Below are 27,202 nucleotides of genomic sequence, written 5' to 3' on the forward strand. Positions count from 1 at the left end.
ATCCTTGCTCCTGTACTCAAATCCTCTTGCAATGAAGGCCAACATACCATTCGCCTTCCTAACTGCTTGCTGCAACTGGATGCTTGCTTTCAGCGACTGGTATACAAGGACACCCAGGTCTCATTGCACCTCCCCCTTTCTCAATCTATCACCATTCAGATAATAGTCTGTCTTTCTGCTTTTACAACCAAAGTGGATAACCTCACATTTATCCACGTTATACTGCATCTGCCATGCATTTGCCCACTCACCCAACTTGTCCAAATCACACTGGAGCCTCTTTGCATCCTCCTCACAGCTCACACTCCCCCCCTGCTTTGTGCCTTATGCAAACTTGGAAGTGTTATATTTAGTTCCCTCACCCAAGTCATTAATATATATTGTGAATAGCTGGGGCCCAAGCTCTGATCCCTGTGGTATCCCACTAGTCACTGACTGCCACCCGGAAAAAGACCCGTTTATTCCTACTCTCTGTTTCCTGTCTGTCAACCATTTCTCAATCCGTGCCAGTATATTACCCCCAATCCCATGTGCTTTAATTTTGCTCACTAACCTTTTATGTGGGAGCTTATCAAAAGCTTTCTGAAAATCCAAATACACCACATCCACTGGTTCTCCCTCATCTATTCTACTAGTTACATCCTCAAAAAAATTCATTAGATTTGTTAAGCATGATTCCCCTTTCGTAAACCCATGCTGACTTTGCCCAATCCCGTTTATGCTTTCCAGGTGTTCTGCTATCACATCCTTTATAATGGACTCTAGCATTTTCCCCACTACTCATGTAAGGCTAACTGGTCTGTAATTCCCTGTTTTTTCTCTCTCTCCTTTTTTTAAATAGTGGGGTTACATTTGCCATCCTCCAATCTGTAGGAACTGCTCCAGAGTCTATAGAATTTTGAAAGATGACCACCAATGCATCCACTATTTCCAGGGCCACTTCCTTTAGCACTCTGGGATGTAGATTATCAGACCCTGGGGATTTGTTAGCCTTTAACCCCATTCATTTCCCCAGCACTATTTTTTTACTAATACTGATTTCCTTCAGTTCCTCCCTCTCATTGGACCCTTGGTTCCCTAACATTTCTGGGTGGTTATTTGTGTCCTCTTTTGTGAAGACAGAACCAAAGTATGTGTTTAATTGTTCTGCCATTTCTTTGTTCCCCATTATAATTTCCCCTGTTTCTGACTGTAAAGGACCTACATTTGTCTTCACTAATCTTTTTCTCTTCACATATTTATAGACACTTTTACAGTCAGTTTTTATGTTCCCCGCATGTTTACTCTCATACTCTATTTTCCATCGCTTAATCAACCTCTTTGTCCTCCTTTGCTGAATTCTAAACTGCTCCCAATCCTTAGACTTGCTGCTTTTTCTAGCAATTTTATATGCCTCCTCTTTGGATTTAATACTATCCCTAATTTCTTTTATAAGCCACGGTTGAGCCACCTTTCTGGGGCTTTTTGCGCCGGACATGAATGAATAATTGTTGTAATTCATGCACATGTTCTTTAAATAATATCCATTGCCTATCCACCGTCAACCCTTTTAGTAAAGTTCCCCAATCTACCATGGCCAACTCACGTCTCATAATTTTGTAGTTTCCTTTATTTAGATTCAGGACCCTAGTTTCAGATTCAACTATGTCACTCTCCATCTAAATGAAGAATTCTGAATGTTATGGTCGCTCCTCCCAAAGGGACTCCGCACAACAAGATTGTTAATTAATCCTTTCTCATTGCACAATACCCAGTCTAGGATAACGTGTTCTCTAGTTGGTTCCTCAACGTATTGGTCTAAAAAAAACACCATGTACACACTCCAGGAAATCCTCGTCAACTGTATTATTGCTAATTTGGTTTGTCCAATCTATATCTAGATTACAGTCACACCCTTATTACATGCGTCTCTAATTTCCTGTTTAGTGCCATCCCTTACATCTCCACTACTGTTTGGGGGCCTATAGACAACCCCCAGCAACGTTTTCTGCCTCTTGGTGTTTCTTAGCTCCACCCATACAGATTCCACATCATGATTATCTGAGCCAATATCCTTCCTCACTATTGTATTGATTTCCTCCTTTACTAACAGCGCTACCCCATCTTCTTTCCCTTTTTGCCTGTCCTTCCTAAATATTGAATATCCCTGATGTTCAGTTCCCATCCTTGGTCACCCTGCAGCCATGTCTCCATAATTGCAACTATATCAGAACCGTTTATATCTATTTGCGCTGTTAATTCGTCGACCTTACTGCGAATAAGGCTACAGGCCAAGTGCTGGAAAGTGGGATTAGAATAGTTAGGTGCTTGATGGCCGGCACAGACACGATGGGCCGAAAGGCTGTTTGTGGGCTGTATAACTCTATGAATGCTCCGCCCATTAAGCCACAATGCCTTTAAACTTGTCTTTTTCACATTGTTAGTCATCTTAGCTTTATTTTGTACTACGGCCACATTTGTTTCCCACCCTTGTTTTCTCTGCCTTCCACTTTTGTTTCTTACCTTTCAGTCTTTCATTTCTATCCTTGTTTCCCCCTCCTCTGTCTCCCTGCTCAGAGTCCCATCCCCCTGCCATTCTAGTTTAAACCCTCCCCGACAGTACTGGCAAACACACCCCCGAGGTCCTGGTCATGCCCAGATGCAACCCGTCCAGCTTGTACTGGTCCCACCTTCCCCAGAACCGGTCCCATGTCCCAGGAATCTGAATCCGTCCCGCCTACACCATTTCTCCAGCCACGTATTCATCTGATATATCCTGTTATTTCTGCTCTGGCTAGCACTAACTCCCTATATTCAGCTTGTAGGACCTCATCCCTTTTTTTACCTATGTCGTTGATACCGATATGTACCACGACAATTGGCTGCTCGCTGTCCCACCTCAGAATGCCCTGCAGCCGCTCAGAGACATCCTTGACCCTAGCACCAGGGAGGCAACATACCATCCTAGAGTCTTGCGGCCACAGAAATGCCCGTCTGTTCCCTTTACGACTGAATCCCCTATCACTATAGCCCTGCCACTCTTCTTCCTCCCCTCCTGTGCAGCAGAGCCATCCATGGTGCCATAAACGTGGCCTTTGCTGCTTTCCCCTGAGCCATTTCCATGAACAATATCCAAAATGGTATATCTGTTAGAGAGGATGATGGCCACAGGGGACTTCTGCATGACCTGCCTTCCTCTTCTCTGCCTGGTGGTCACCCATTCCCTTTCTGCCTTTGCAGCATTTGCCTGCGGTGTGACCATCTCACTAAACATGCTATCTATAGTTGATGTATAGAACCTGTGATATATTCAGCTGTGGAATAATACCGGCCTACCCAACCCTGCGAGAATTTTACCTCCTTTCTTTGTCTATGGCTCGAAAGTTTCCTGAACATATATCAAACATGTCAGCCATGGATGGTCTGTCGCTCCAGAGTCAGAAGGTAGTGGATTCAAACCCCACTCCATAATCTAGGCTAGTACTTCAGTACTGAGGGAATGCTGCATTGTCAGAAGTGCCATCTTTCTGATGAGATGTTAAACTGAGGCCCTGTCTGTCCTGTCAGGTGCACATAGAAAATCTCAAAGAAATGCAGGGAAGTTCTCCCAGGTATCCTAGCCAGTATTTATCACTCACTCAAAATCACTAAAACAGGTCATCTGGTCTTTATATCATTGCTGATTGTGGGAATTTGGTGCATGCAAGTTGGGTGCAGCGTTTCCCGCCGTTATCAGAGTGACTATATGTCAAAGCTACATTATTAGCAGTAAAGTGCTTTGGGATGTCCTTAGTTTGCAGAAGTGCTGTGTAATTGCGAATTCATTTAGTTTCCTATTTCCGCTGTGCTGTGCTCCATCTGGACCTCTGTGACCTGCTGCAGCTGTGACCCACCAGCTCCTTCTTGGAGCCAGCAGTATTATTTAATCTTCACATTTCCTCTGCTTCATTCTCACAAGATTTACTGTTCAAGAAGATTAATGAATGCACCATTTAATAACAGTGATATATCATGTCCATGTAAATACAATCAATGTTCCACACTTTGCGTTTGTTGAACTAATACCTCTATCCTTTTTTTATTCCAGGATCAGTGTCACCCTCCTGGTAAGCTGAAACATAATAGTGTTTAAGCAAATTAAATCACTAAAATAAAAACGATTCCAAACAATCAAAAGAAATATATGCATTTGGGCATTTTAAATGGTCATCAAACTTTTCTAATACAGTACTTTCATTATTTTTTAAGTTCAGTCAAGGCTCATGGTACCAGAAAAGCAGCTTATTCATTACAGGCATCAAATGCCAGACAAACACTCCCAGGTACAGCACGGGGTTAGATACAGAGTAAAGCTCCCTGTACACTGTCCCCATAAAAAGAAAACGGGGTTAGATAGAGAGTAAAGCTCCCTCTACACTGTCCCATCAAACACTCCCAGGACAGGTACAGCACGGGGATAGAGAAAAAAAAGGTTTAGATTCAGAGTAAAGTTCCCTGTACACTGTCTTCATCAAACACTCCCAGGGCAAGTACAGCACAGATTAGATACAGAGTAAGCTCTCTCTACACTGTCTTCATCAAACACTCACAGGACAGGGACAGCACAGGGTAGATACAGAGTAAAGCTTCGTCTGTACTCTCTTATCCAACATTCAGTGAAATACAGCGTGAAGCTCCTTTTAAACTGTCTGAAGCACTCCCAGGCCAGGAAAGGCAGGAGTTAGAATCAGAGTAAAGGTCAATGATTACTCCCAAGTCTGTCTCCCTTTTTTGACCTTTAACTTACACGCGCTTATATTCTAACCCTTACTCAACACATTTAAGGTCATAACTGCAATCTTACCTATACTTGCAGTCTTTGGCAATCTTGGTCTCCCTCACCAATTTTGTGTTGGAATTCATCCAACCTGTCTCTGATTTCCAATCCTAATGTTCACACTGCAAAATAATACAGGTGAATGTGACTTCTCGTAAGTGTAGTATCTTAAGTTGTGTCTATTTGATCAATCTTAGTTGGTCCTGCACGCCTACCATACAAGGATGATCTGTTGATGTATCTCGCTCTGCAAATGGAAGAATCGCCATTGTGTGTGAACCCTAAAGAAAAGGACGGAATGAAAGTAAGTATTTCATAGGATGAATGTTGCCATGCCATGTGGTGTGGCCATCTGTATTGGATCTCTCTTCCAGTCTGCTAATCCTACATAGCAAAGATCAGAGATCTACAGGCCTTGTCCCATAGGGGATGCAGTGGAACCTTGTGCTGTATAACCTCCTAGCAATTCTGGGGCTGTAATCAAACTAAAAAGAACTTAGTCCAGGATTCACGACACCTCAATTGCTCTAAAAACAAAGAATGCTGGAAACACTCAGCAGGTCTGGCAGCATCTGTGGAGAGAGAAGCAGAGTTAACATTTCCAGTCAGTGACCCTTTATCAGAACTGGCAAAGGTTAGAAATGTAATAGGTTTTAAGCAAATAAAGTGGGGGTGGGGCAAGAGATAACAAAAGGGAAGGTGTTGATAGGACAAGGTCACAGAGAATAACTGACAAGAAGGTCATGGAGCAAAGGCAAAGGGTGTGTTAATGGTGTGCTGAAAGACAAAGTGTTAGTGCAGAGAGGGTGTTAATTGACAGAAAAATGAACAGCCCAGGCCAGAAGCACAAACATGAATAAAACCAGTGGGCAGGCACCTGGCAAAGAATGAATGATGCAACAAACTAAAATAAAATTTTAAAAAACTAAAAATTAAAAAGGGGGAGGCCACTCATGCTCTGAAATTATTGAACTCAATGTTCAGTCCAGTAGGCTGTAGTGTGCCTAATCGCTAAATGAGATGCTGTTCCTCGAGCTTGCGTTGATGTTCACTGGAACACTGCAGCAAGCCCAGGACAGAGATGTGGGTATGAGAGTGGGGGGAGTGGTATGTTGAAATGGCAAATGACAGGAAGCTCGGAGTCATGTTTTTGGACTGAGCGAAGGTGTTCCACAAAGCGGCCACCCAATCTGCGTTTGGTCTCCCCAGTGTAGAGGAGACTGTATTGTGAGCAGCGAATACAGTATACTAAATTGACAGAAGTACAACTAAATCGCTGCTTCACCTGAAAGGAGTGTTTGGGGCCTTGGATAGTGAGGAGAGAGGAAGTAAAAGGGCAGGTATTACACCTCCTGTGATTGTATGGGAACGTGCTGTGGGGAGGGAACGAGGTTTCGGGAGTAATGGAGGAGTGGACCAGGGTGTCGCGGAGGGAACGATCCCTTCGGAATGCTGACAGGGGAAGGGAGGGGAAGATGCGTTTGGTAGTGGCATCACGCTGGAGGTGGCAGAAATGGGAGAGGATGATCCTTTGGATGTGGGGGCTGGTAGGGTCAAAAGTGAGGACAAGGGGAACCCTGTTGCGGTTCTGGGAGGGAGGGGAAGGGGTGAGGGTAGAGATGCGGGAAATGGGCCGGACACGGTTGAGGGCCCTGTCACTACAGTGGGGGGAATCCTCGGTTGAGAAAAAGGGAAGACATAACAGAAGGGCTGTTGTGGAAGATTGCAGATGCGTCAGAGATGAAGAAACTGGGAGAACGGAATGGAGTCCTTACAGGAGGCAGTGTGTGAAGAAGTGTAGTCGAGGTAGCTGTGGGATGTCAGTGAGCTTATAATGAATATTAGTAGACAGCCTATCCCCAGCGATGGAGACAGGAAGTCAAGAAGGGGAAGGGAAGTGTCGGAGATGGACCATGTAAAGGTGAGAGAAGGCTGGAAATTCAAGCAAAGTTGATAAAGTTTTCCAGTTCGGGGCAGGAGCTGGAAATGGCACCGATACAGTCATCCATACTTTAGCAACTTTGCTTCCAATTTCCACAATTTCCAACGCATCTTCTCCTCCCCTCCCCTGTCAGCATTCAGAAGGGATTGTTCCCTCTGCGACACCCTGGTCCACTCCTCCAATACTCCCGACACTTCGACCCCTTCCGACGGCACCTTCCCCTGCAATCGCAGGAGGTGTAATACCTGCCCTTTTACCTCCTCTCTCCTCACTATCCAAGGCCCCAAACACTCCTTTCAGGTGAAGCAGTGATTTACTTGTACTTCTTTCAATGTAGTATACTGTATTCGCTGCTCACAATGTGGTCTCCTCGACATTGGGGAGACCAAACGCAGATTGGGTGACCGCTTTGCAGAACACCTTCACTCAGTCCGAAAACATGACCTTGAGCTTCCGGTGGCTTGCCATTTCAACACACCCCCCTGCTCTCATGCTCACATCTCTGTCCTGGGATTGCTGCAGTGTTCCAGTGAACATCAACGCAAGCTCGCGGAACAGCATCTCATCTATCGATTAGGCACTCTACAACCTGCCGGAGTGAACATTGAGTTCAATAATTTCAGAGTATGACTGCCACCCCCCACCCCCCTTTTTTATTTTTAGTTTTAATTTTTCTTTTTTCATTTTATTTTATTTTATTTTATTTCATCATTCATTTATTTTACCAGGTGCCTACCCACTTTTTTTCCATGTCTGTGCTTTTGGCCAGGGCTGTTCATTATTCTGTCATTTAATACCCTCTCTGCACTAACACTTTGTCTTTCAGCACACCATTAACAAACCCTTTGCCTTTGCTCCATGACCTTCTTGTCAGTTATTCTCTGTGACCCTCTGTCCTATCAACACCTTCCCTTTTGTTCTCTTTTGCCTCACCCCTGCTTTATTTGCTTAAAACCTATTACATTTCTAACCTTTGCCAGTTCTGATGAAAGGTCACTGACCTGAAACGTTAATTCTGCTTCTGTCTCCACAGATGCTGCCAGACCTGCTGAGTATTTCCAGCATTTTTTGTTTTTATTTCAGACTTTCAGCATCTGCAGTATTTTGCTTTTATTACCTCAATTGCTCTACTTACCCTGACAAACTGAAGTGAAACCAACAGTGATGTCATGAACACTTATTGGAAACTCAGATCCACTCCCAGTTTCCCATTCTGTTCTCCCGGTGAGTGAGCCTCCATGGCAGCAGCATGGATTCATGGTATAAACTCCACAGTGTAAATGCGATGCCCAGAATCAAGACAATGGAGTGGAGTTTCCGATGGTCCCACTTGGACAACAGCAGTGTGACAGGCGGGACATCAACCACCCATTGAAATAGTTAAATATCTCTGACCCCAATTCACAGATTTCCAAATATTGTGGGCAGGCACCAATGCTATTTGTGGCACAGCTGTGGTGGGGGAAGTGAAAGCACTGTGCTTCCTTGCAGCAACATAAGTGATCCCAGCCTAATAGTGGGGGAAAGTTTTTGGAGCAGCTAAAGACGCCAATTGCCAGTTTCAATAATGCAATTAAACCAACCTTTTGAAATTTAAATCTCCCTCAAACCCCTCGGCAGCTTCTGAGCCCAGTGTACAAATGATGAAAACTATGCTGGATATCCTATTTCTTTTGTAATAATGTATACAGTTTTTTGGTGGGTGTGTTCTATGTCAATTCTATCTCCAGCAGAAATTACAATAGATGCAAAAAATGAGTAAGCACCCGAGGTGGCCAATTTCATCTCCCCAGTCAAATTACGGAGGTTTCCCAGTTCAATAGAACGGGAAATTGAGATTTAGTGGTCAACTCAGGTTGGAATAAAAGACAAATGTGACAAGACACACTGAGGTTACTAAGCACGTCATTTGTAATTTTGTAAGAATTTCGTATGTGAGAACTATCCCATCAAACACTCCCAGGACAGGTACAGCACTGGGATTGGCTGGGCAATTTGGGAAGCACTTCCTGCCTTCAATCAGGGGGAGCAGCTGCACCTGTGTTGCTGCAACTGCAACTGGAGAGGAGGGAGGAGACTGGAGACAGCTGTATTTACTGTGGAACTGTTGCACTTTTTCAAGACTAAGAAGACCTGAGAGTCATTTTGGAGAGGTGGGTGTTGGAGCACCAGAGAACTGTTGGTTGTTTGGACTGTTGGGGGAGGGAGAAGGCACCGGAAGATCCAGGGGTGGGGCTGCCAAATTCTATAGGGAGCCCCTGTACTTGCTCTTGTTTATCTGCCATCCTGCACAAAAGGGGCTCCCTCCCCACCCCCAACTGTGTGGCTCAGGACGGCTGGAGCTGCCTGGCTGAAGAGTGGACTGTCGACTCTGCAGGAAGGTGCTCCAACCACCAATTGAAGTGTAACATCCTTGCAGCTGTTCTCTCTCTTCCATCACTCGGCCACCGATCCTCTCCTCTCCTTTTCAGCCCTATCCTCCTCTATTCCCATCCCCCCCTCCCCATCATATTGCTTGTGTTAAAGGAAACTGTTGTGTGCTTTGTTTCTTGGGGGTGGACGTGGCTCTTAGACCCCATGGCAAGCCCTCCTTCGCCGGTGGCGGGGCCTTCCCGTTCATATGCTGCTGCAGCTGCACCTATTGCCCCGTCACCGTTTGCATTAATAACATCTAAGCATGGAGTCAAGAGCTACGTCCACCCGAACATGACAATAGAGGCATGTGTGAAAGCAATGGCTGAGGTTGTCGGCCCTTCGGCCATTGTTGCAGCCTCTAAAATGTATGGGAAGGCAGTGTTATTCCTGAAGACCGAGCGGGCGGTGTCCCTGGCTCTGAGCAAGCAGCTCACCGTGGGCGGAACCTTTCTGCCAGTGGACCCCCTGGAGGCAAAAGGTCATTTTATCCAACGTCCCGCCCTTCATTCCTGGTGAGCTCCTCCTTCCCCACCTGCACCATCTGGGGGAGGTAAAGACGGGGCTCACCCCAGTCCCGCTCGGTCTTCGGGAGAACATGTGTACTCCTTCCGCCGCCAGTTATTCATGCAGCTGGCGCGGGAGGAGGTTACAGAGGGTCACTTTAATATCGAGTTCCAGGGGACGGCCTACCGCGTCTTCTGGACCTTGGATGGGCTGCGGTGCCATGTCTGTAAGGGGGTGGGGCATGTTCGTAAGAACTGCCCCAACCTCCCGGCTGCCAACTCCAACTCGGCGGCCCAGGGTGGCGCCGCTGCACCTCCTCCCACCACCCCCCCACACTTCCACCATATACCATTCAGTCGGTACCGGAGGCTGTGGTTTTCACGGCCTCCAGCAGGGAGGGGGGTGACTGTCCAAGTGGAAGGAAGGCGCGAAGGAGAAATAAACATCGAGAGGCGCGTCCCCTGGACACCGTAACACTACCCGAGTCTGAACTCAGCGAAAAGCCCGATCTCGGGGAGTCAACTTGCCCCAGGGCTGGGCTCAGGCCCAGGGTGAATAAGAAAAAAGAGAGTGCGGAGGCGGAGGCCTCTGATGACATGGAGGTCTCTGAGCCTCTGCGCCCTGGTGGGAAAAAGAGGAGAAGGCACCCCTCCACAGAGGTAATGAGGGGCCCTGAGGCGCAGGGCCCATCTGTTGGAGGGGAGCTGTCTCCTGTCTCGGGTCCCCAGGTTTCCCCTACCGCCACCACCAAGGCTACAAACTCCATGCAGGATCTCTCTATTCCTCAGGATGGAGGGGAAGGGAAGGCCCCGGTACATGAGGCCCCTCCTGAAGGAGTAAGTGGGGCCCAGCTTGTGGTGGGGGAGCCTGGGGATTCCGCCCATTCTGCCACTGCTACTGGGTCGGTTGCCCTGAGTGAAGGGGAGGGCGAGGCCCCAGAGGGTCAGCCCTCCCAGCCGGAGTCCACCACCAACCAAGAGACACCCGACCCGGTTATAATCGAGAATGCTGCCCCATCTGCTGGACCTGTGGGTGCTGAAGGAGCGGGAGATGGCCTCCTCTCTCCGCCTCCAGTCTCGGCTCCGGCTGGTTTTCCGGAGTCGGGAACTTCTGTCGCCCCTGGACCGCTCATTGGCCTGGGGACGGAGGTGGAGGGGGTTCCTGAACCGCTGGTGCCTACAGGCTCCAGTTTCACAATAGAACCCAGAGAGGACTCCTCCGCCATCGATCCTGGGGGTGGGATTGTGACGGAGGCGGGACCAGCTGGCGCGGCCGGGACGTCCGCCCCACAGTGTGCGGTGGGCGTGTCGGCCGCTGGCGGTGATGACCCGGAGGAGGATGGGGATTCGGTGTGGGGCACGGAGGATGATCTTGATTCCATCGCCAGTGAGGTGGTGGAGTCCCTCGTGCCTCCCACCGAATCTCCTCTCATCCCCACGGCGGAACTCCGGGATTTCCTCGCGGCTTGCAGGGGTTGCCGCAATAAAGTTCAGCTGGCCCTCGGCCGTTGGTCGAATCTGGCGCTGATCATACAGTCCGTCCGTGCCGCCCTGAAGATAACGGGCAAGCGCACGGGCGTGTAACTGGTTGAGAGGCACCGTTTTAATGTGTTCCTCAATGGGTTGCTGGGGGAGTGGAAGGCCAGGTGCACTTCCACTCCCTCCTCACAGTGAGCTGTTGGTGACGGGTTTTAAGTACCTTTGACATGAAGATAACCATAGCCAGCCTGAACATCAACAGCAGCAGGGGGTCTCACCGCAGACTTCACAATCTCTCAGTCCTCAGGGAAGGGAGATACGCGGTGAGCTTTCTGCAGGAAACCCACACCGTTCTGGGAAACGAAGCCACCTGGCTCCTGGAGTGGCAGGGTGGGGTCTACATGAGTCACCTCACCCCTATTTCTAGTGGGGTGGCTATCTTGTTGGCCCCGACTTTTCAGCCGGAGATCTTGGGGGTCAAGGAGCTAGTGCCGGGCCACTTGCTCCACCTCGCCGTTGGCCTGAGTAGCGTGCCGCTCCACTTTGTGAACGTGTACGCGCCCAGGCCAGGCGCGTTGCAAGCGCGCCTCTTTGAAGAAGTGTCCGCTTTCTTGAGCTCCATCGATAGCGGCGAGTGCATCATCCTCGGGGGGGATTTTAACTGCACCCTCGAGGTGGGGGATCGCTCCGGTCCCCAGCGCGGCCAAGCGTCGGTGGAGAAGTTGAGGGGACTGATCAGCTCCCTTAACTTGGTGGATGTCTGGCGGAATCTCCATCCCGACTCCAGCGCCTTCACGTGGAGGTCTGGAGGACAGTCCCGAATCGACCGCCTCTACTTTTCGCAGGCGTACGTCTCCCGCGTCTCAGCGACCTCCATGCGGCTGGTGCCGTGCTCGGACCACCACCTGGTGTGGGCGGAGTTCACTCCGCTCCACACGCAGGCGGGGTCCGCGTACTGGCACTTTAAAAACCGGCTGCTGGAGGACGAGTGATTTCGGGACTCGTTCTGTCGATTCTGGGCCGACTGGAGAAGGAAGCAGGGGGGCTTCCCCTCCTTGAGGCTATGGGGGGATGTGGGCAAGACTCACATCCGTGTCTTCTGTCAGGAGTACGCGAAGGGGTCGAACAAGAGGCGGGAGGCCGAGATCGGGCGCATTGAGAGGGAGGTGCTCGACCTGGAGTCCCGCCTCGGTCATGCCGTCGCGGACCTGGCCCTGTGGCAGGCGTACGAAGAGAAGAAGGGCGCGCTGAGGGACCTGCGTACGTGAGGTCGCGGATCCAGATCCTGGAAGATTTGGACCGCGCCTCACCCTTCTTCTACTCGCTGGAAAAATGGCGGGGGTCTGTAAGCAGCTCGTTGAGCTGCTGGCCGACGACGGACCCTCCATCACGGATCCGGAGGGAATGGGCCTCCTGGTCCGTACTTATTACAGTGCGTTGTTCTCTCCGGATCCATCCAACGAGGATGCACGCAGAGTTTTGTGGGAGGACCTGCCGCAGGTCAGCCCGGAGGGCACCGAAGGATTGGAGGCTCCGCTCACGTTGGCGGAGCTGACTGGTGCCCTCCACCAGCTCTCAAGGGGCAAATCCCCAGGGCTGGATGGGTTGACCGTGGAGTTCCTCAGGGCGTTCTGGGACGTCCTGGGGGACGATTACGCGTGGGTCCTGGGAGAAAGCCTGGCGACCGGGGAGATGCCCCTTTCGTGGCGCAGGGCGGTCATTGTCCTGCTGCCGAAGAAGGGCGATCTCCGCCTGCTTAAAAACTGGCGTCCGGTCTCCCTCCTCAGCACGGATTATAAGATCTTTGCCCAGGCTATGTCGACCTGCCTGAGCTCCGTGCTGGCCCACATGATCCACCCTGACCAGTCCTACACGGTCCCGGACCGGTCCATCCAAGACAACATCTACCTAGTCCGGGACCTGATCCATCTTTCCCAGAGGACTGGTTGCCTTTCTCTCCCTCGATCAGGAGAAGGTGTTCGACAGGGTGGATCACGAATACTTTTTCGGGACTCTGCGCGCTTTCAGACTCGGGCCGCATTTCGTGGCCCGTGTCCGACTTTTATACGCCGCCGCAGAGTGTCTAGTCAAAGTTAACGGGTCCTTGACGGCGCCCCTTCACTTTGGGAGAGGAGTGTGTCAGGGATGCCCCATGTCCGGCCAATTGTATACCATCTGCGTGGAGCCCTTCCTGTGCCTGCTTCGCAAGAGGTTGATGGGATTGGCTCTGCGCGAGCCGGCCATGCGGGTCGTCCTCTCGGCTTACGCCGACAACGTGCTCCTCGCGGTCACAGATCCCGTTGACTTGCGGAGGATGCGCGACTGCCAGCAGACCTTTTCTGCCGCGTCCTCCGCGAGGATCAATTGGGAGAAATGTTCTGGACTCCTGGTGGGTCAGTGGCGGGTGGACTCCCTGCCGGAGGAGATGACACCTTTTGCGTGGAGCACCACGCACCTCCTCGATCTGGGAGTCCATCTTAGCCCCGCTGAGGAAGCCTGGCCGGCAAACTGGCAGGAGTTGGAGGCGAAAGTCACCGCTCGGCTGGGGCGCTGGACAGGACTGCTCCGAGTGCTTTCCTACAGGGGCCGAGCGCTGGTCATAAACCAACTGGTGGCCTCCATGTTGTGGTACCGGTTGGTCACTCTGGCCCTGCCCCCTGTATTTGCCACCAAGATCCAGTCGAAACTCGTTGATTTCTTCTGGGGCGAGAGGAAACACTGGGTCTCTGCCCCGGTCCTGAGTCTCCCGATTGAGGAGGGCGGTCAGTCGCTGGTGTGCGTCCGCACCCAGGCTGCGACTCTCCGCCTTCGTACCCTGCAGAGATACCTGTACGTCGAGCGTCCTCCCAGATGGTGTGCGCTGGCGACGTATTTTTCCGCCAGTGTCACTGCCTTCAAGACGACACGCAGCTCCCGGTGGAGTCCGTTAGCCGCGCCTCTCTGAGGGAGTTGCCTGTCTTTTACCGGGATCTATTCCGAGTCTGGAACATGGTTGCCTCCAGTCAGGGCGCTCCCCCGCCGGCGGAGGAGAACGCCTCGGCTGTCCGGGCGGCCGACTCCGGGGACGGTCCGGCGGGCGGAGGAGTAGCCGAAACCCCCAAGACGCCCCTCACTGCGGGTTGCGAGGGGGCTCGGGAGTGCGGAGCGATCCCGGCCGAGCTGACCCCCGCTCGGCTGGAACTGCTCATCGGACCCAGGCCCCGAAACCTTCCTCGGGAGCCGGTCCCGCACAACCCGAGCCGCCTCTCGGAAACGCCGATTGGAATGGCACGGAGGGGTTTCCTGTTCGGGCTGCTCCTGCACACCTTCCACTTCCTCGCCCTCGTCAGCCGACCGGACACTCCCTGGCGGTCCACGTTGCTATCTGGCGGCGAGGGGAAACCCCGATGGAGGTCTCTCTTCCCCCTTTACATCGGGGTCCTGGGGTGGAGGGTGCTGCACAGAGCAGTCCTGTGCAATAGACTTTTAATTCGGTTCACGGACTCCCAGGCCGCCTGTACTTTCTGCGGCCTGGGCGAGTCCGCGTTCCACGTTTATACGGAGTGTGCAAGGTTGCAGCCCCTATTTGAGTATCTGAAGGGGCTGCTCCTCAAATTCTGGCTGCACTTCAGTCCCACGCTCCTGATCTTTGGGCACCCGGCGCGGAGGGGCTTGGGCCAGGAGGAGGATCTCCTCGTCAGTCTGCTCCTGGGCCTGGCCAAGGTGTCAATTCACAGGTCCAGGTTGCGGGCCGTCGGGGGGGTCCGTCCTCCCCGATTGCCTGCCCCTCTTCCGCGGTTACGTTCGCGCCCGGGTGTCCCTGGAGAAGAAGCATGCGGTGTCCGCCGGTACGCTTGAGGCCTTCCGCGACCGGTGGGCACCGCAGGGACTGGAGTGCATCGTCGACGCCGAGAATGGCATTTTAATTTGAGTTTTTTGTCGATTTATCTGGTTTTAATAAAGTTATTTTAAAACTGTAAATATGTATATAAAGGGGGCCTGAGGAATAAAGGCCCCCTCGATGTGAAAAATATAAAAGGGGCCTGGGGTATAAAGGCCACCTTAAGAAAGAAAAAATAAATGGGGTTAGATACAGAGTAAGGCTCCCTCTAAACTGTCTCCTCAAACACTCCCAGGTCAGGAACAAACATGTGCAAAATACATCAAGGTTGTAAAGTGGTAAATTGTCCATCTTTTTTATTTCAGTTTTGTAAAACTGGGATTACAATCTATGATGCAAATGGAACCAATCAGATACTTGTGATTGACTGCTCCAGAAATGGCCTGCATGCTGTACAGCGAGCACTGCTCAGCTTTCCCAAATGTTTGCAAGGATGTGAGGTGTACTTGTCCAGGCATCCATGTATCCACTGTGCAAAATTACTCATTCAAGGTATGTGGAAACTGCCAGTACAGACATGGAGCATTGAGAATTGTATGGCTATGGGTGAATAATGTAAGATTTAAGCAACTCTCTGAAGCCTTAATTGTGTTATTAGCGAGGCGGGAGTCAATTCAGTCCCGTCACTCCATAGGTCACAGCATATTATTGATGTTTTCCCACCCAATCAGAAAAGCAGCCAAATTAAACACCCTAGTAACCCCCAGAATAAAACAGACCAAACCAGATATCTTTCGACAGCAACAAAATGTGGAATCTGTTTCGGTCGAGCTAAGAAACAGCAAGGGGCAGCAAACATTGGTAGGAGTTGTTTATAGTCCACCAACAGTAGTCATAGTGTGGGACATGGTATTAATCAGGAGATTAGAGAAGCATGTAGCATTGGTAATACAGTAATCATGGGTGATGTCAATCTGCAGAATGAGCACTAATGCTGTGGAGGACGAGTTTCTGGAGTGTGTTAGGAATAGTTTTCTAGAGCAGTATGTTGAGGAACCAACTCGAGAACGTGACCATAATATGATAGAATTTTACATTACGTTTGAAAGTGAGGTAGTTCAATCTGAAGGCAAGGTGTTAAATTTGAACAAAGGAAATTATGAAGATATGAGGGGCAAATTGGCTGAGGTGGATTAGGAAAATGCATTAAAAAGTAGAATCATAGAACGTTTAAGGCACAGAAAGAGGCCATTTGGCCCATCGCATCTGTGCCGGCCGAAAAAAGATCCACCTATTCTAATCCCACCTTCCGGCATTTGGTCCGTAGCCCTGCAGATTACAGCACTTGAGGTGCATATCCAGTCTCCATTTGAATGAGTTGAGGGTCTCTGCCTCAGCTACCCTTTCAGGCAGTGAATTCCAGGCCATCACCACCCTCTGGGTGGAAAAGTTTTTCTGCACCTCCCCTCTAATTTTTCCAGAAATCACTTTAAATCTATGCCCCCTCATCACTGACCTCTCTGCTAAGGTGAATAGACACTTCACCTCCATTCTATCCAGGCCCCTCAAAATCTTGTACATTTCAATCAGATCTCCCCTCAGCCTTCTCTGTTCCTAGGTAAACAACCCCAGCCTATCCAATCTTTCCTCATAGCTGCATTTTTCCAGTCCTGATGACATCCTTGTAAATCTCCTCTGTACCCTCTCTCGTGCAATTACATCCTTTCTGTAATGAAGTGACCAGAACTATGCACAATACTCAAGTTGTTGCCTAACCAATGAATTATACAGTTCCAGCATAACCTCCCTGCTCTTATATTCTATACATAGTCATAGAGAGATACAGCAGCGAAACAGGCCCTTCGGCCCAACAAGTGTGGGCCGACCATCAACCACCCATTTATACTAATCCTACATTAATCCCATTTTTTCCCTCTCACATCCCCACCTTCCCTCAATTCTCCTGCCACCTACCTACACTAGGGGCAATTTTTTTTACAATGGCCAATTTACCTATCAACCCACAACTCTTTGGCATGTGGGAGGAAACAGGAGCATCTGGAGGAAACTCACGCGGTCACAGGGAGAACTTGCAAACTCTGCACAGGCAGTACCCAGAACTGAACCCGGGTCACTGGAGCTGTGAGGCTGCGGTGCTAACCACTGCACAACTGTGCCACCCTTGGGCTAAAAAAGGAAAGGATTCCATATGCCTTCTTAACCACCTTATCGACCTGTCCTGCTACCTTCAGGGATTTGTGGACATTCACTCCGAGGTCCCTCACTTCCTCTACACTTCTCAGTATTTTCCCATTAATCAGTATTCCTTTGCCTTGTTTGACCTCCCCAAATCCAAGTTGAATTCCATTTGCCACTTTTCTGCCCATCTGACCAGACCATCAATATCTTCCTGCAGCCTACAGCTATCCTCCTCACTATCTACCACACGGCCAATCTTTGTGTCTACCGCAAACTTCTTGATCATGCCCCCTGCATTTACATCCAAATCGTTAATATACACCACAAAAAGCAGGGGACCCAGTACTGGGCCCTGCGGAACACCACTGGAAACAGCCCTCCAGATGCTAAAGCAGCCGACAACAACTACCCTTTGTTTCCTACCACTGAGCCAATTTTGTATCCACCTTGCTGCATTTCCCTGGATCCCATGGGATTTTATTTTTTTAACCAGTCTGCGATGTGGGACCTTGTCAAAAGCCTTGCTAAAATCTATGTATGACAGTACGTAGGCAATAGATAATCTTTAAAGAAATATTACATAGTTTACAGCAACTATACATTCCTTCAAGGCACAAAAACCCAAAAAGTAAAGTCAGTCAACTGTGGCTAACAAAGAAAGCTAAGGATTGCATAAGATTAAAAGAAAAGGACTATAAAGTTACCAGAAATAGTCATAAACCTGAGGATTGGGAGGATTTTAGAATATAGCAAAGGAGGATGAAGAAACTGATAAAGAGAGAATAGAATATGAATATAAAGTAGCAAAAAATATAAAAACGGACTGTAAAAGCTTCTATAGGTATGTAAAAAGGAAATGTTTGACTAAGCCAAATATGGGTCAATTACAGGTGGAGTCAGGTGAATTTATAATGGGGGAATAGAGAAATGACAGAGAAGCTAAATTATTACTTTGTAACTGTCTTCACTGAGGCAGCTACAAGAAATCTCCCAGAATTAGAGATCCAAGGGACTAGGGAGAATAAGGAATTGAAGGAAATTAGTTTTAGTAAGAAGATTTATTGGAGAAATTAATGGGGTTGAAGGTTGATAAGTCCCCAGGACCTGATATTCTACATACTAGACTGTTGAAAGAGGTAGCTATGGAGATAGTGGTGCATTGGTGATCATCTTCCAAAATTATATAAATTCTGGAGCGGTTCCTGCAGATTGGAAGGTTGCAAATGTCTCCCCACTATTTAAGAAGGGAGGGAGAGAGAAAACTGGGAATTATAGACCTGTCAGCCTTACATCAGTCATTGGGAAAATGCTGGAATCTATTCTAAAGGGTGTAATAAATGGACACTTAGATAATAATGATCTGATTGGGCGTAGTCAACATGGATTTCTGAATAGGAAATCATGTTTGACGAACCTGTTGGGGGTTTTTTGAGGATGTTACGAACAGAATTGATAAAGGGGAGTTGGTGGACGTGGTATACTTGGATTTTCAGAAGACTTTTGATAAAGTTCCCCACAGGAGGTTGGTTAGCAAAATTAAAGCACATGGGATAGGAAGTAATATACTGGCATGGATTAAGGATTGGTTAACAGGCAGAAAGTAGAGAATAGGAATAGACGGTCATTCTCGCATTGGCAGGCTGTGACTGGTGGGGCGCCACAGGGATCAATGTTTGTGCCCCAGCTGTTCACAATATATATCGATGATTTGGATGTAGGAACCAAATGTAGTAGTTCCAAATTCGCAGATGACATAAAACTGTGTGGGATTGTGTGTTGTGAGGAAGATGCAAAGCAGCTTCAAGGGGATTTGGACAGACTTCGTGAGTGGGCAAGAACTTGGCAGATGGAATACAATGTGGAAAAAATGTGAGGTTATCCACTTTGGTAGGAGGAATAGATGTGCAGAGTATTTCTTAAGTGGTAAGAGATTAGAAAGTGTAGGCGTACAAAGGGACCTGAGTGTCCTTGTCAATAAGTCACTGAAAGCTAACAGGCAGGTGCAGCAAGCAATTAAGAAGGCTAATGGTATGTTATCCTTTATTGCAAGAGAACAAAGAACACAGGAACAGGCCATTCGGCCCTCCAAGCCTGCTGATCTTGATGCCTGTCTAAACTAAAACCTTCTGCACTTCCGGGGTCCATATCCCTCTATTCCCATCCTATTCAGGTATTTGTCAAGATGCCTCTTAAACGTCGCTATCGTACCTGCTTCCACCACCTCCCCCGGCAGCAAGTTCCAGGCACTCGCCACCCTCTGTGTAAAGAACTTGCCTCGCACATCCCCTCTAAACTTTGCCCCTCGCACCTTAAACCTATGTCCCCTAGTAACTGACTCTTCCACCCTGGGAAAAAGCTTCTGACTATCCACTCTGTCCATGCCGCTCAGAACTTTGTAAACCTCTATCATGTCGCCCCTCCACCTCCATCGTTCCTGTGAAAACAATCCGAGTTTATCCAACCTCTCCTCATAGCTAATGCCCTCCAGACCAGGCAACATCCTAGTAAACCTCTTCTGTACCCTCTCCAAAGCCTCCACGTCCTTCTGGTAGTGTGGCGACCAGAATTGCATGCAATATTCTAAGTCTGGCCTAACTAAAGTTCTCTACAGCTGCAGCATGACTTGCCAATTTTTATACTCTATGCCCCGATCGATGAAGGCAAGCATGTCGTATGCCTTCTTGACTACCTTATCCACCTGCGTTGCCACTTTCAGTGACCTGTGGACCTGTACGCCCAGATCTCTCTGCCTGTCAATACTCCTAAGGGTTCTGCCATTTAATGTATACTTCCCACCTGTATTAGACCTTCCAAACTGCATTACCTAACATTTGTCCGGATTAAACACCATCTGCCATTTCTCCGCCCAAGTCTCCAACCGATCGAATATCCTGCTGTATCCTCTGACAACCCTCATCACTATCCGCAACTCCACCAACCTTTGTGTCGTCTGCAAACTTACTAATCAGACCAGCTACATTTTCCTCCAAACCATTTATATATACTACAAACAGCAAAGGTCCCTGCACTGATCCCTGTGGAACACCACTAGTCACAGCCCTCCATTCAGAAAAGCACCCTTCCACTGCTACCCTCTGTCTTCTATGACCAAGCCAGTTCTGTATCCATCTTGCCAGCTCGCCTCTGATCCCGTGTGACTTCACCTTTTGTACCAGTCTGCCATGAAGCCTTGTCAAAGGCTTTACTGAAGTCCATATAGACAACATCCACTGCCTTTCCTTCATCAATCATCTTCGTCACTTCCTCAAAAAACTCAATCAAGTTGGTGAGACACGACCTCCCCTTCACAAAACCATGCTGCCTCTCGCTAATAAGTTTGTTTGTTTCCAAATGGGAGTAAATCCTGTCCCGAAGAATCCTCTCCAATAATTTCCCTACCACTGACGTAAGGCTCACCGGCCTATAATTTCCTGGATTATCCTTGCTACCCTTTTTAAACAAAGCAACAACATTGGCTATTCTCCAGTCCTCTGGGACCTCACCTGTAGCCAATGAGGATACAAAGATTTCTGTCAAGGCCGCAGCAATTTCTTCCCTTGCCTCCCTCAGTATTCTGGGGTAGATCCCATCAGGCCCTGGGGACTTATCTACCTTAATGCTTTGCAAGACGCCCAACACCTCCTCCTTTTTGATAACGACATGACCGAGACTATCTACACTCCCTTCCCTCGACTCGTTAGCCACCAAGTCCTTCTCTTTGGTGAATACTAATGCAAAGTATTCATTTAGTACCTCACCCATTTCCTCTGGCTCCACACATAGATTCCCTCCTCTGTCCTTGAGTGGCCCAACCCTTTCCCGAGTTACCCTCTTGCTCTTTAAGGGGATTTGAGTAAAGTAGTGAAGTCTTGCTTCAATTATGCAGAACCTTGGTTCGACGGCACCTGGAGTACTGTGTGCAATTTCAGTCCCCTTACCTTAGGAAGGATATTATTGCCATAGAGGGAGTGCAACAAAGGTTCACCATACTTGTTCCTGGGATGGCGGGACTGTCCTATGAAGAGAGATTGGGGAAACTGGGCCTGTATTCTCTAGCGTTTCGAAGAATGAGGGGTGATCTCATTGAAACCTGCAAAATACTTAGAGATAGACAGGGTAGATGCAGCTAAGATGTTTTCCCTGGTTGGGGAGTCTCGAACCAGGCAACACAATTTCAAAATAAGGGGGAAGCCACTTATGACAGAGATGAGGTGAAATGTCTTCACTCAGAGGGTTGTGAATCTTTGGAATTCTCTACCCCAGAGGGTTGTGGAAGCTCAGTCATTGAGTATGTTTAAAGCAGAGATTGACAGATTTCTAAATACCACTGACATAAAGGGATATGAGGATAGTGTGGGAAAAAGGCATTGAAGTGGATGATCAGCCATGATCGTATTGAATGGCAGGGCAGGCTCGATGGGCTGAATGGCCTACTCTGCTCCTATGTTCCTAACAAATTAACTATTTATTAAATAACTCAATCTGAAACACTATTAAGATAAGCCTATATCTAAAGACCATATAACTTCTTATTTTAATCTATCTCCCCCATTCACACACATACATTCAAAAATCACAGTTAACTGGCTTCTTTCAAAAAATCATGTTTTTAAAAATTAGCAGATTCTTCACAATAAATAAATAAGTCTTTGAGATTTACGTTTCCAATTGGTGAAGTATTCTAATGTGAAAAGAATCAAATAGTGCTCGAAGTCTTCACACGGATTTGATGAAATAGTCTGTTTTTGAAAGGCATTCAAACTCTTCGGCTGCAGCAGGCATCAAGGCCATCAGCGAATTCCACAAAATACAATCAGTCAAGAGAGAGTCAATGTTGAAGCAAATACTTCCTGGCTTGGAAGTAAAGAAAAGGAGTTTTGCTGCCTTCAACAATACAAAATGGTCTCTTCAAAAAAAAAGGCTTTTTCTTTCCTTCATCAATTCATTTCACCCATAGCGCTTTATAGAATTTCTGCTGAGAGAGAATAGAAGCTCCTTTCACCAGTAGCATGCGTCGCTGTTTGCTGGTTCAGACCGGGTTTTGCCAGTCTTACACACAATCAAACAGCAGGAGAGAGGAGGACCCGGAGACAGACAGCAGGACCTAAAACAGCAGGAGAGGGGAGGACCCGGAGACAGACAGCAGGACCTAAAACAGCAGGAGAGAGGAGGACCCGGAGACAGACAGCAGTACCTAAAACAGCAGGAGAGAGGAGGACCCGGAGACAGACAGCAGTACCTAAAACAGCAGGAGAGAGGAGGACCCGGAGACAGACAGCAGGGTCTAAAACAGCAGGAGAGGGGAGGACCCGGAGACAGACAGCAGGACCTAAAACAGCAGGAGAGGGGAGGACCCGGAGACAGACAGCAGGACCTAAAACAGCAGGAGAGGGGAGGACCCGGAGACAGACAGCAGGACCTAAAACAGCAGGAGAGGGCAGGACCCGGAGACAGACAGCAGGTCCGAAAACAGCAGGAGAGGGGAGGACCCGGAGACAGACAGCAGGTCCGAAAACAGCAGGAGAGAGGAGGACCCGGAGACAGACAGCAGGACCTAACAGCAGGAGAGGGGAGGACCCAGAGACAGACAGCAGGACCGAAAACAGCAGGAGAGGGGAGGACCCAGAGACAGACAGCAGGACCGAAAACAGCAGGAGAGGGGAGGACCCAGAGACAGACAGCAGGACCTAAAACAGCAGGAGAGAGGAGGACCCGGAGACAGACAGCAGGACCTAAAACAGCAGGAGAGAGGAGGACCCGGAGACAGACAGCAGGACCTAAAACAGCAGGAGAGAGGAGGACCCGGAGACAGACAGCAGGTCCGAAAACAGCAGGAGAGAGGAGGACCCGGAGACAGACAGCAGGACCTAAAACAGCAGGAGAGGGGAGGACCCGGAGACAGACAGCAGGACCTAAAACAGCAGGAGAGGGCAGGACCCGGAGACAGACAGCAGGATCTAAAACAGCAGGAGAGGGGAGGACCCGGAGACAGACAGCAGGACCTAAAACAGCAGGAGAAGGGAGGACCCGGAGACAGACAGCAGGGTCTAAAACAGCAGGAGAGAGGAGGACCCGGAGACAGACAGCAGGACCTAAAACAGCAGGAGAGGGCAGGACCCGGAGACAGACAGCAGGTCCGAAAACAGCAGGAGAGAGGAGGACCCGGAGACAGACAGCAGTACCTAAAACAGCAGGAGAGGGCAGGACCCGGAGACAGACAGCAGGATCTAAAACAGCAGGAGAGGGGAGGACCCGGAGACAGACAGCAGGACCTAAAACAGCAGGAGAGGGGAGGACCCGGAGACAGACAGCAGGACCTAAAACAGCAGGAGAGGGGAGGACCCGGAGACAGACAGCAGGTCCGAAAACAGCAGGAGAGGGGAGGACCCGGAGACAGACAGCAGGACCTAAAACAGCAGGAGAGGGGAGGACCCGGAGACAGACAGCAGGACCTAAAACAGCAGGAGAGGGGAGGACCCGGAGACAGACAGCAGGTCCGAAAACAGCAGGAGAGAGGAGGACCCGGAGACAGACAGCAGGACCTAAAACAGCAGGAGAGAGGAGGACCCGGAGACAGACAGCAGGACCTAAAACAGCAGGAGAGGGGAGGACCCGGAGACAGACAGCAGGTCCGAAAACAGCAGGAGAGTGGAGGACCCGGAGACAGACAGCAGGACCTAAAACAGCAGGAGAGAGGAGGACCCGGAGACAGACAGCAGGTCCGAAAACAGCAGGAGAGGGGAGGACCCGGAGACAGACAGCAGGACCTAAAACAGCAGGAGAGTGGAGGACCCGGAGACAGACAGCAGGACCTAAAACAGCAGGAGAAGGGAGGACCCGGAGACAGACAGCAGGACCTAAAACAGCAGGAGAGGGGAGGACCCGGAGACAGACAGCAGTACCTAAAACAGCAGGAGAGGGGAGGACCCGGAGACAGACAGCAGGACCTAAAACAGCAGGAGAGAGGAGGACCCGGAGACAGACAGCAGGACCTAAAACAGCAGGAGAGGGGAGGACCCGGAGACAGACAGCAGGTCCGAAAACAGCAGGAGAGAGGAGGACCCGGAGACAGACAGCAGGACCTAAAACAGCAGGAGAAGGGAGGACCCGGAGACAGACAGCAGGACCTAAAACAGCAGGAGAGGGGAGGACCCGGAGACAGACAGCAGTACCTAAAACAGCAGGAGAGGGGAGGACCCGGAGACAGACAGCAGGATCTAAAACAGCAGGAGAGAGGAGGACCCGGAGACAGACAGCAGGACCTAAAACAGCAGGAGAAGGGAGGACCCGGAGACAGACAGCAGGGTCTAAAACAGCAGGAGAGAGGAGGACCCGGAGACAGACAGCAGGACCTAAAACAGCAGGAGAAGGGAGGACCCGGAGACAGACAGCAGGACCTAAAACAGCAGGAGAGAGGAGGACCCGGAGACAGACAGCAGGACCTAAAACAGCAGGAGAAGGGAGGACCCGGAGACAGACAGCAGGGTCTAAAACAGCAGGAGAGAGGAGGACCCGGAGACAGACAGCAGGACCTAAAACAGCAGGAGAAGGGAGGACCCGGAGACAGACAGCAGGACCTAAAACAGCAGGAGAAGGGAGGACCCGGAGACAGACAGCAGGACCTAAAACAGCAGGAGAGGGGAGGACCCGGAGACAGACAGCAGGTCCGAAAACAGCAGGAGAGAGGAGGACCCGGAGACAGACAGCAGGACCAAAAACAGCAGGAGAGTGGAGGATCCGGAGACAGACAGCAGTACCTAAAACAGCAGGAGAGTGGAGGATCCGGAGACAGACAGCAGTACCTAAAACAGCAGGAGAGAGGAGGACCCGGAGACAGACAGCAGGGTCTAAAACAGCAGGAGAGAGGAGGACCCGGAGACAGACAGCAGGACCTCAAACAGCAGGAGAGGGGAGGATCCGGAGACAGACAGCAGTACCTAAAACAGCAGGAGAGGGGAGGACCCGGAGACAGACAGCAGTACCTAAAACAGCAGGAGAGGGGAGGACCCGGAGACAGACAGCAGGACCTAAAACAGCAGGAGAGAGGAGGATCCGGAGACAGACAGCAGTACCTAAAACAGCAGGAGAGGGGAGGACCCGGAGACAGACAGCAGGACCTAAAACAGCAGGAGAGGGGAGGACCCGGAGACAGACAGCAGGACCTAAAACACAGGAGAGGGGAGGACCCGGAGACAGACAGCAGGACCTAAAACAGCAGGAGAGGGGAGGACCCGGAGACAGACAGCAGGTCCGAAAACAGCAGGAGAGAGGAGGACCCGGAGACAGACAGCAGGACCTAAAACAGCAGGAGAGGGGAGGACCCGGAGACAGACAGCAGGTCCGAAAACAGCAGGAGAGAGGAGGACCCGGAGACAGACAGCAGGTCCGAAAACAGCAGGAGAGGGGAGGAACCGGAGACAGACAGCAGTACCTAAAACAGCAGGAGAGTGGAGGATCCGGAGACAGACAGCAGTACCTAAAACAGCAGGAGAGAGGAGGACCCGGAGACAGACAGCAGGGTCTAAAACAGCAGGAGAGAGGAGGACCCGGAGACAGACAGCAGGACCTAAAACAGCAGGAGAGGGGAGGATCCGGAGACAGACAGCAGTACCTAAAACAGCAGGAGAGGGGAGGACCCGGAGACAGACAGCAGGACCTAAAACAGCAGGAGAGTGGAGGATCCGGAGACAGACAGCAGTACCTAAAACAGCAGGAGAGAGGAGGACCCGGAGACAGACAGCAGGTCCGAAAACAGCAGGAGAGAGGAGGACCCGGAGACAGACAGCAGGACCTAAAACAGCAGGAGAGGGGAGGACCCGGAGACAGAGAGCAGGGTCTAAAACAGCAGGAGAGAGGAGGACCCGGAGACAGACAGCAGGACCTAAAACAGCAGGAGAGAGGAGGACCCGGAGACAGACAGCAGTACCTAAAACAGCAGGAGAGAGGAGGACCCGGAGACAGACAGCAGGTCCGAAAACAGCAGGAGAGAGGAGGACCCGGAGACAGACAGCAGGACCTAAAACAGCAGGAGAGGGGAGGACCCGGAGACAGACAGCAGGACCTAAAACAGCAGGAGAGGGGAGGACCCGGAGACAGACAGCAGGACCTAAAACAGCAGGAGAGGGGAGGACCCAGAGACAGACAGCAGGACCTAAAACAGCAGGAGAGGGGAGGACCCGGAGACAGACAGCAGGACCTGAAACAGCAGGAGAGAGGAGGACCCGGAGACAGACAGCAGGACCTAAAACAGCAGGAGAGAGGAGGATCCGGAGACAGACAGCAGTACCTAAAACAGCAGGAGAGAGGAGGATCCGGAGACAGACAGCAGTACCTAAAACAGCAGGAGAGAGGAGGACCCGGAGACAGACAGCAGTACCTAAAACAGCAGGAGAGGGGAGGACCCGGAGACAGACAGCAGGATCTAAAACAGCAGGAGAGAGGAGGACCCGGAGACAGACAGCAGGACCTAAAACAGCAGGAGAGGGGAGGACCCAGAGACAGACAGCAGGACCTAAAACAGCAGGAGAGGGGAGGATCCGGAGACAGACAGCAGGACCTGAAACAGCAGGAGAGAGGAGGACCCGGAGACAGACAGCAGGACCTAAAACAGCAGGAGAGAGGAGGATCCGGAGACAGACAGCAGTACCTAAAACAGCAGGAGAGAGGAGGACCCGGAGACAGACAGCAGTACCTAAAACAGCAGGAGAGGGGAGGACCCGGAGACAGACAGCAGGATCTAAAACAGCAGGAGAGGGGAGGACCCGGAGACAGACAGCAGGACCTAAAACAGCAGGAGAGGGGAGGACCCAGAGACAGACAGCAGGACCTAAAACAGCAGGAGAGGGGAGGACCCGGAGACAGACAGCAGGGTCTAAAACAGCAGGAGAGGGGAGGACCCGGAGACAGACAGCAGGACCTAAAACACAGGAGAGGGGAGGATCCGGAGACAGACAGCAGGACCTAAAACAGCAGGAGAGAGGAGGACCCGGAGACAGACAGCAGGTCCGAAAACAGCAGGAGAGAGGAGGACCCGGAGACAGACAGCAGGT

At 50.4% G+C, this 27,202-nt stretch overlaps 1 protein-coding gene across 2 annotated transcripts in view; it reads left to right on the forward strand.

Annotated features, from left to right (window-relative positions):
- LOC137379758 (uncharacterized) overlaps positions 1-27,202 on the forward strand; it is a 472,575-nt gene that overhangs the window by 238,581 nt on the left and 206,792 nt on the right. For both annotated transcript variants that reach the window (XM_068051089.1, XM_068051090.1), the window contains 3 exons: positions 4,067-4,085; positions 4,993-5,099; positions 15,320-15,506. In XM_068051089.1, coding sequence (XP_067907190.1) covers positions 4,067-4,085; positions 4,993-5,099; positions 15,320-15,506 — 313 coding nt within the window. The remainder of the gene's footprint in view (positions 1-4,066; positions 4,086-4,992; positions 5,100-15,319; positions 15,507-27,202) is intronic.

The sequence above is a fragment of the Heterodontus francisci genome, chromosome 18 (genome assembly GCF_036365525.1).
Source record: "Heterodontus francisci isolate sHetFra1 chromosome 18, sHetFra1.hap1, whole genome shotgun sequence".
Taxonomy (NCBI): Eukaryota; Metazoa; Chordata; class Chondrichthyes; order Heterodontiformes; family Heterodontidae; genus Heterodontus; species Heterodontus francisci.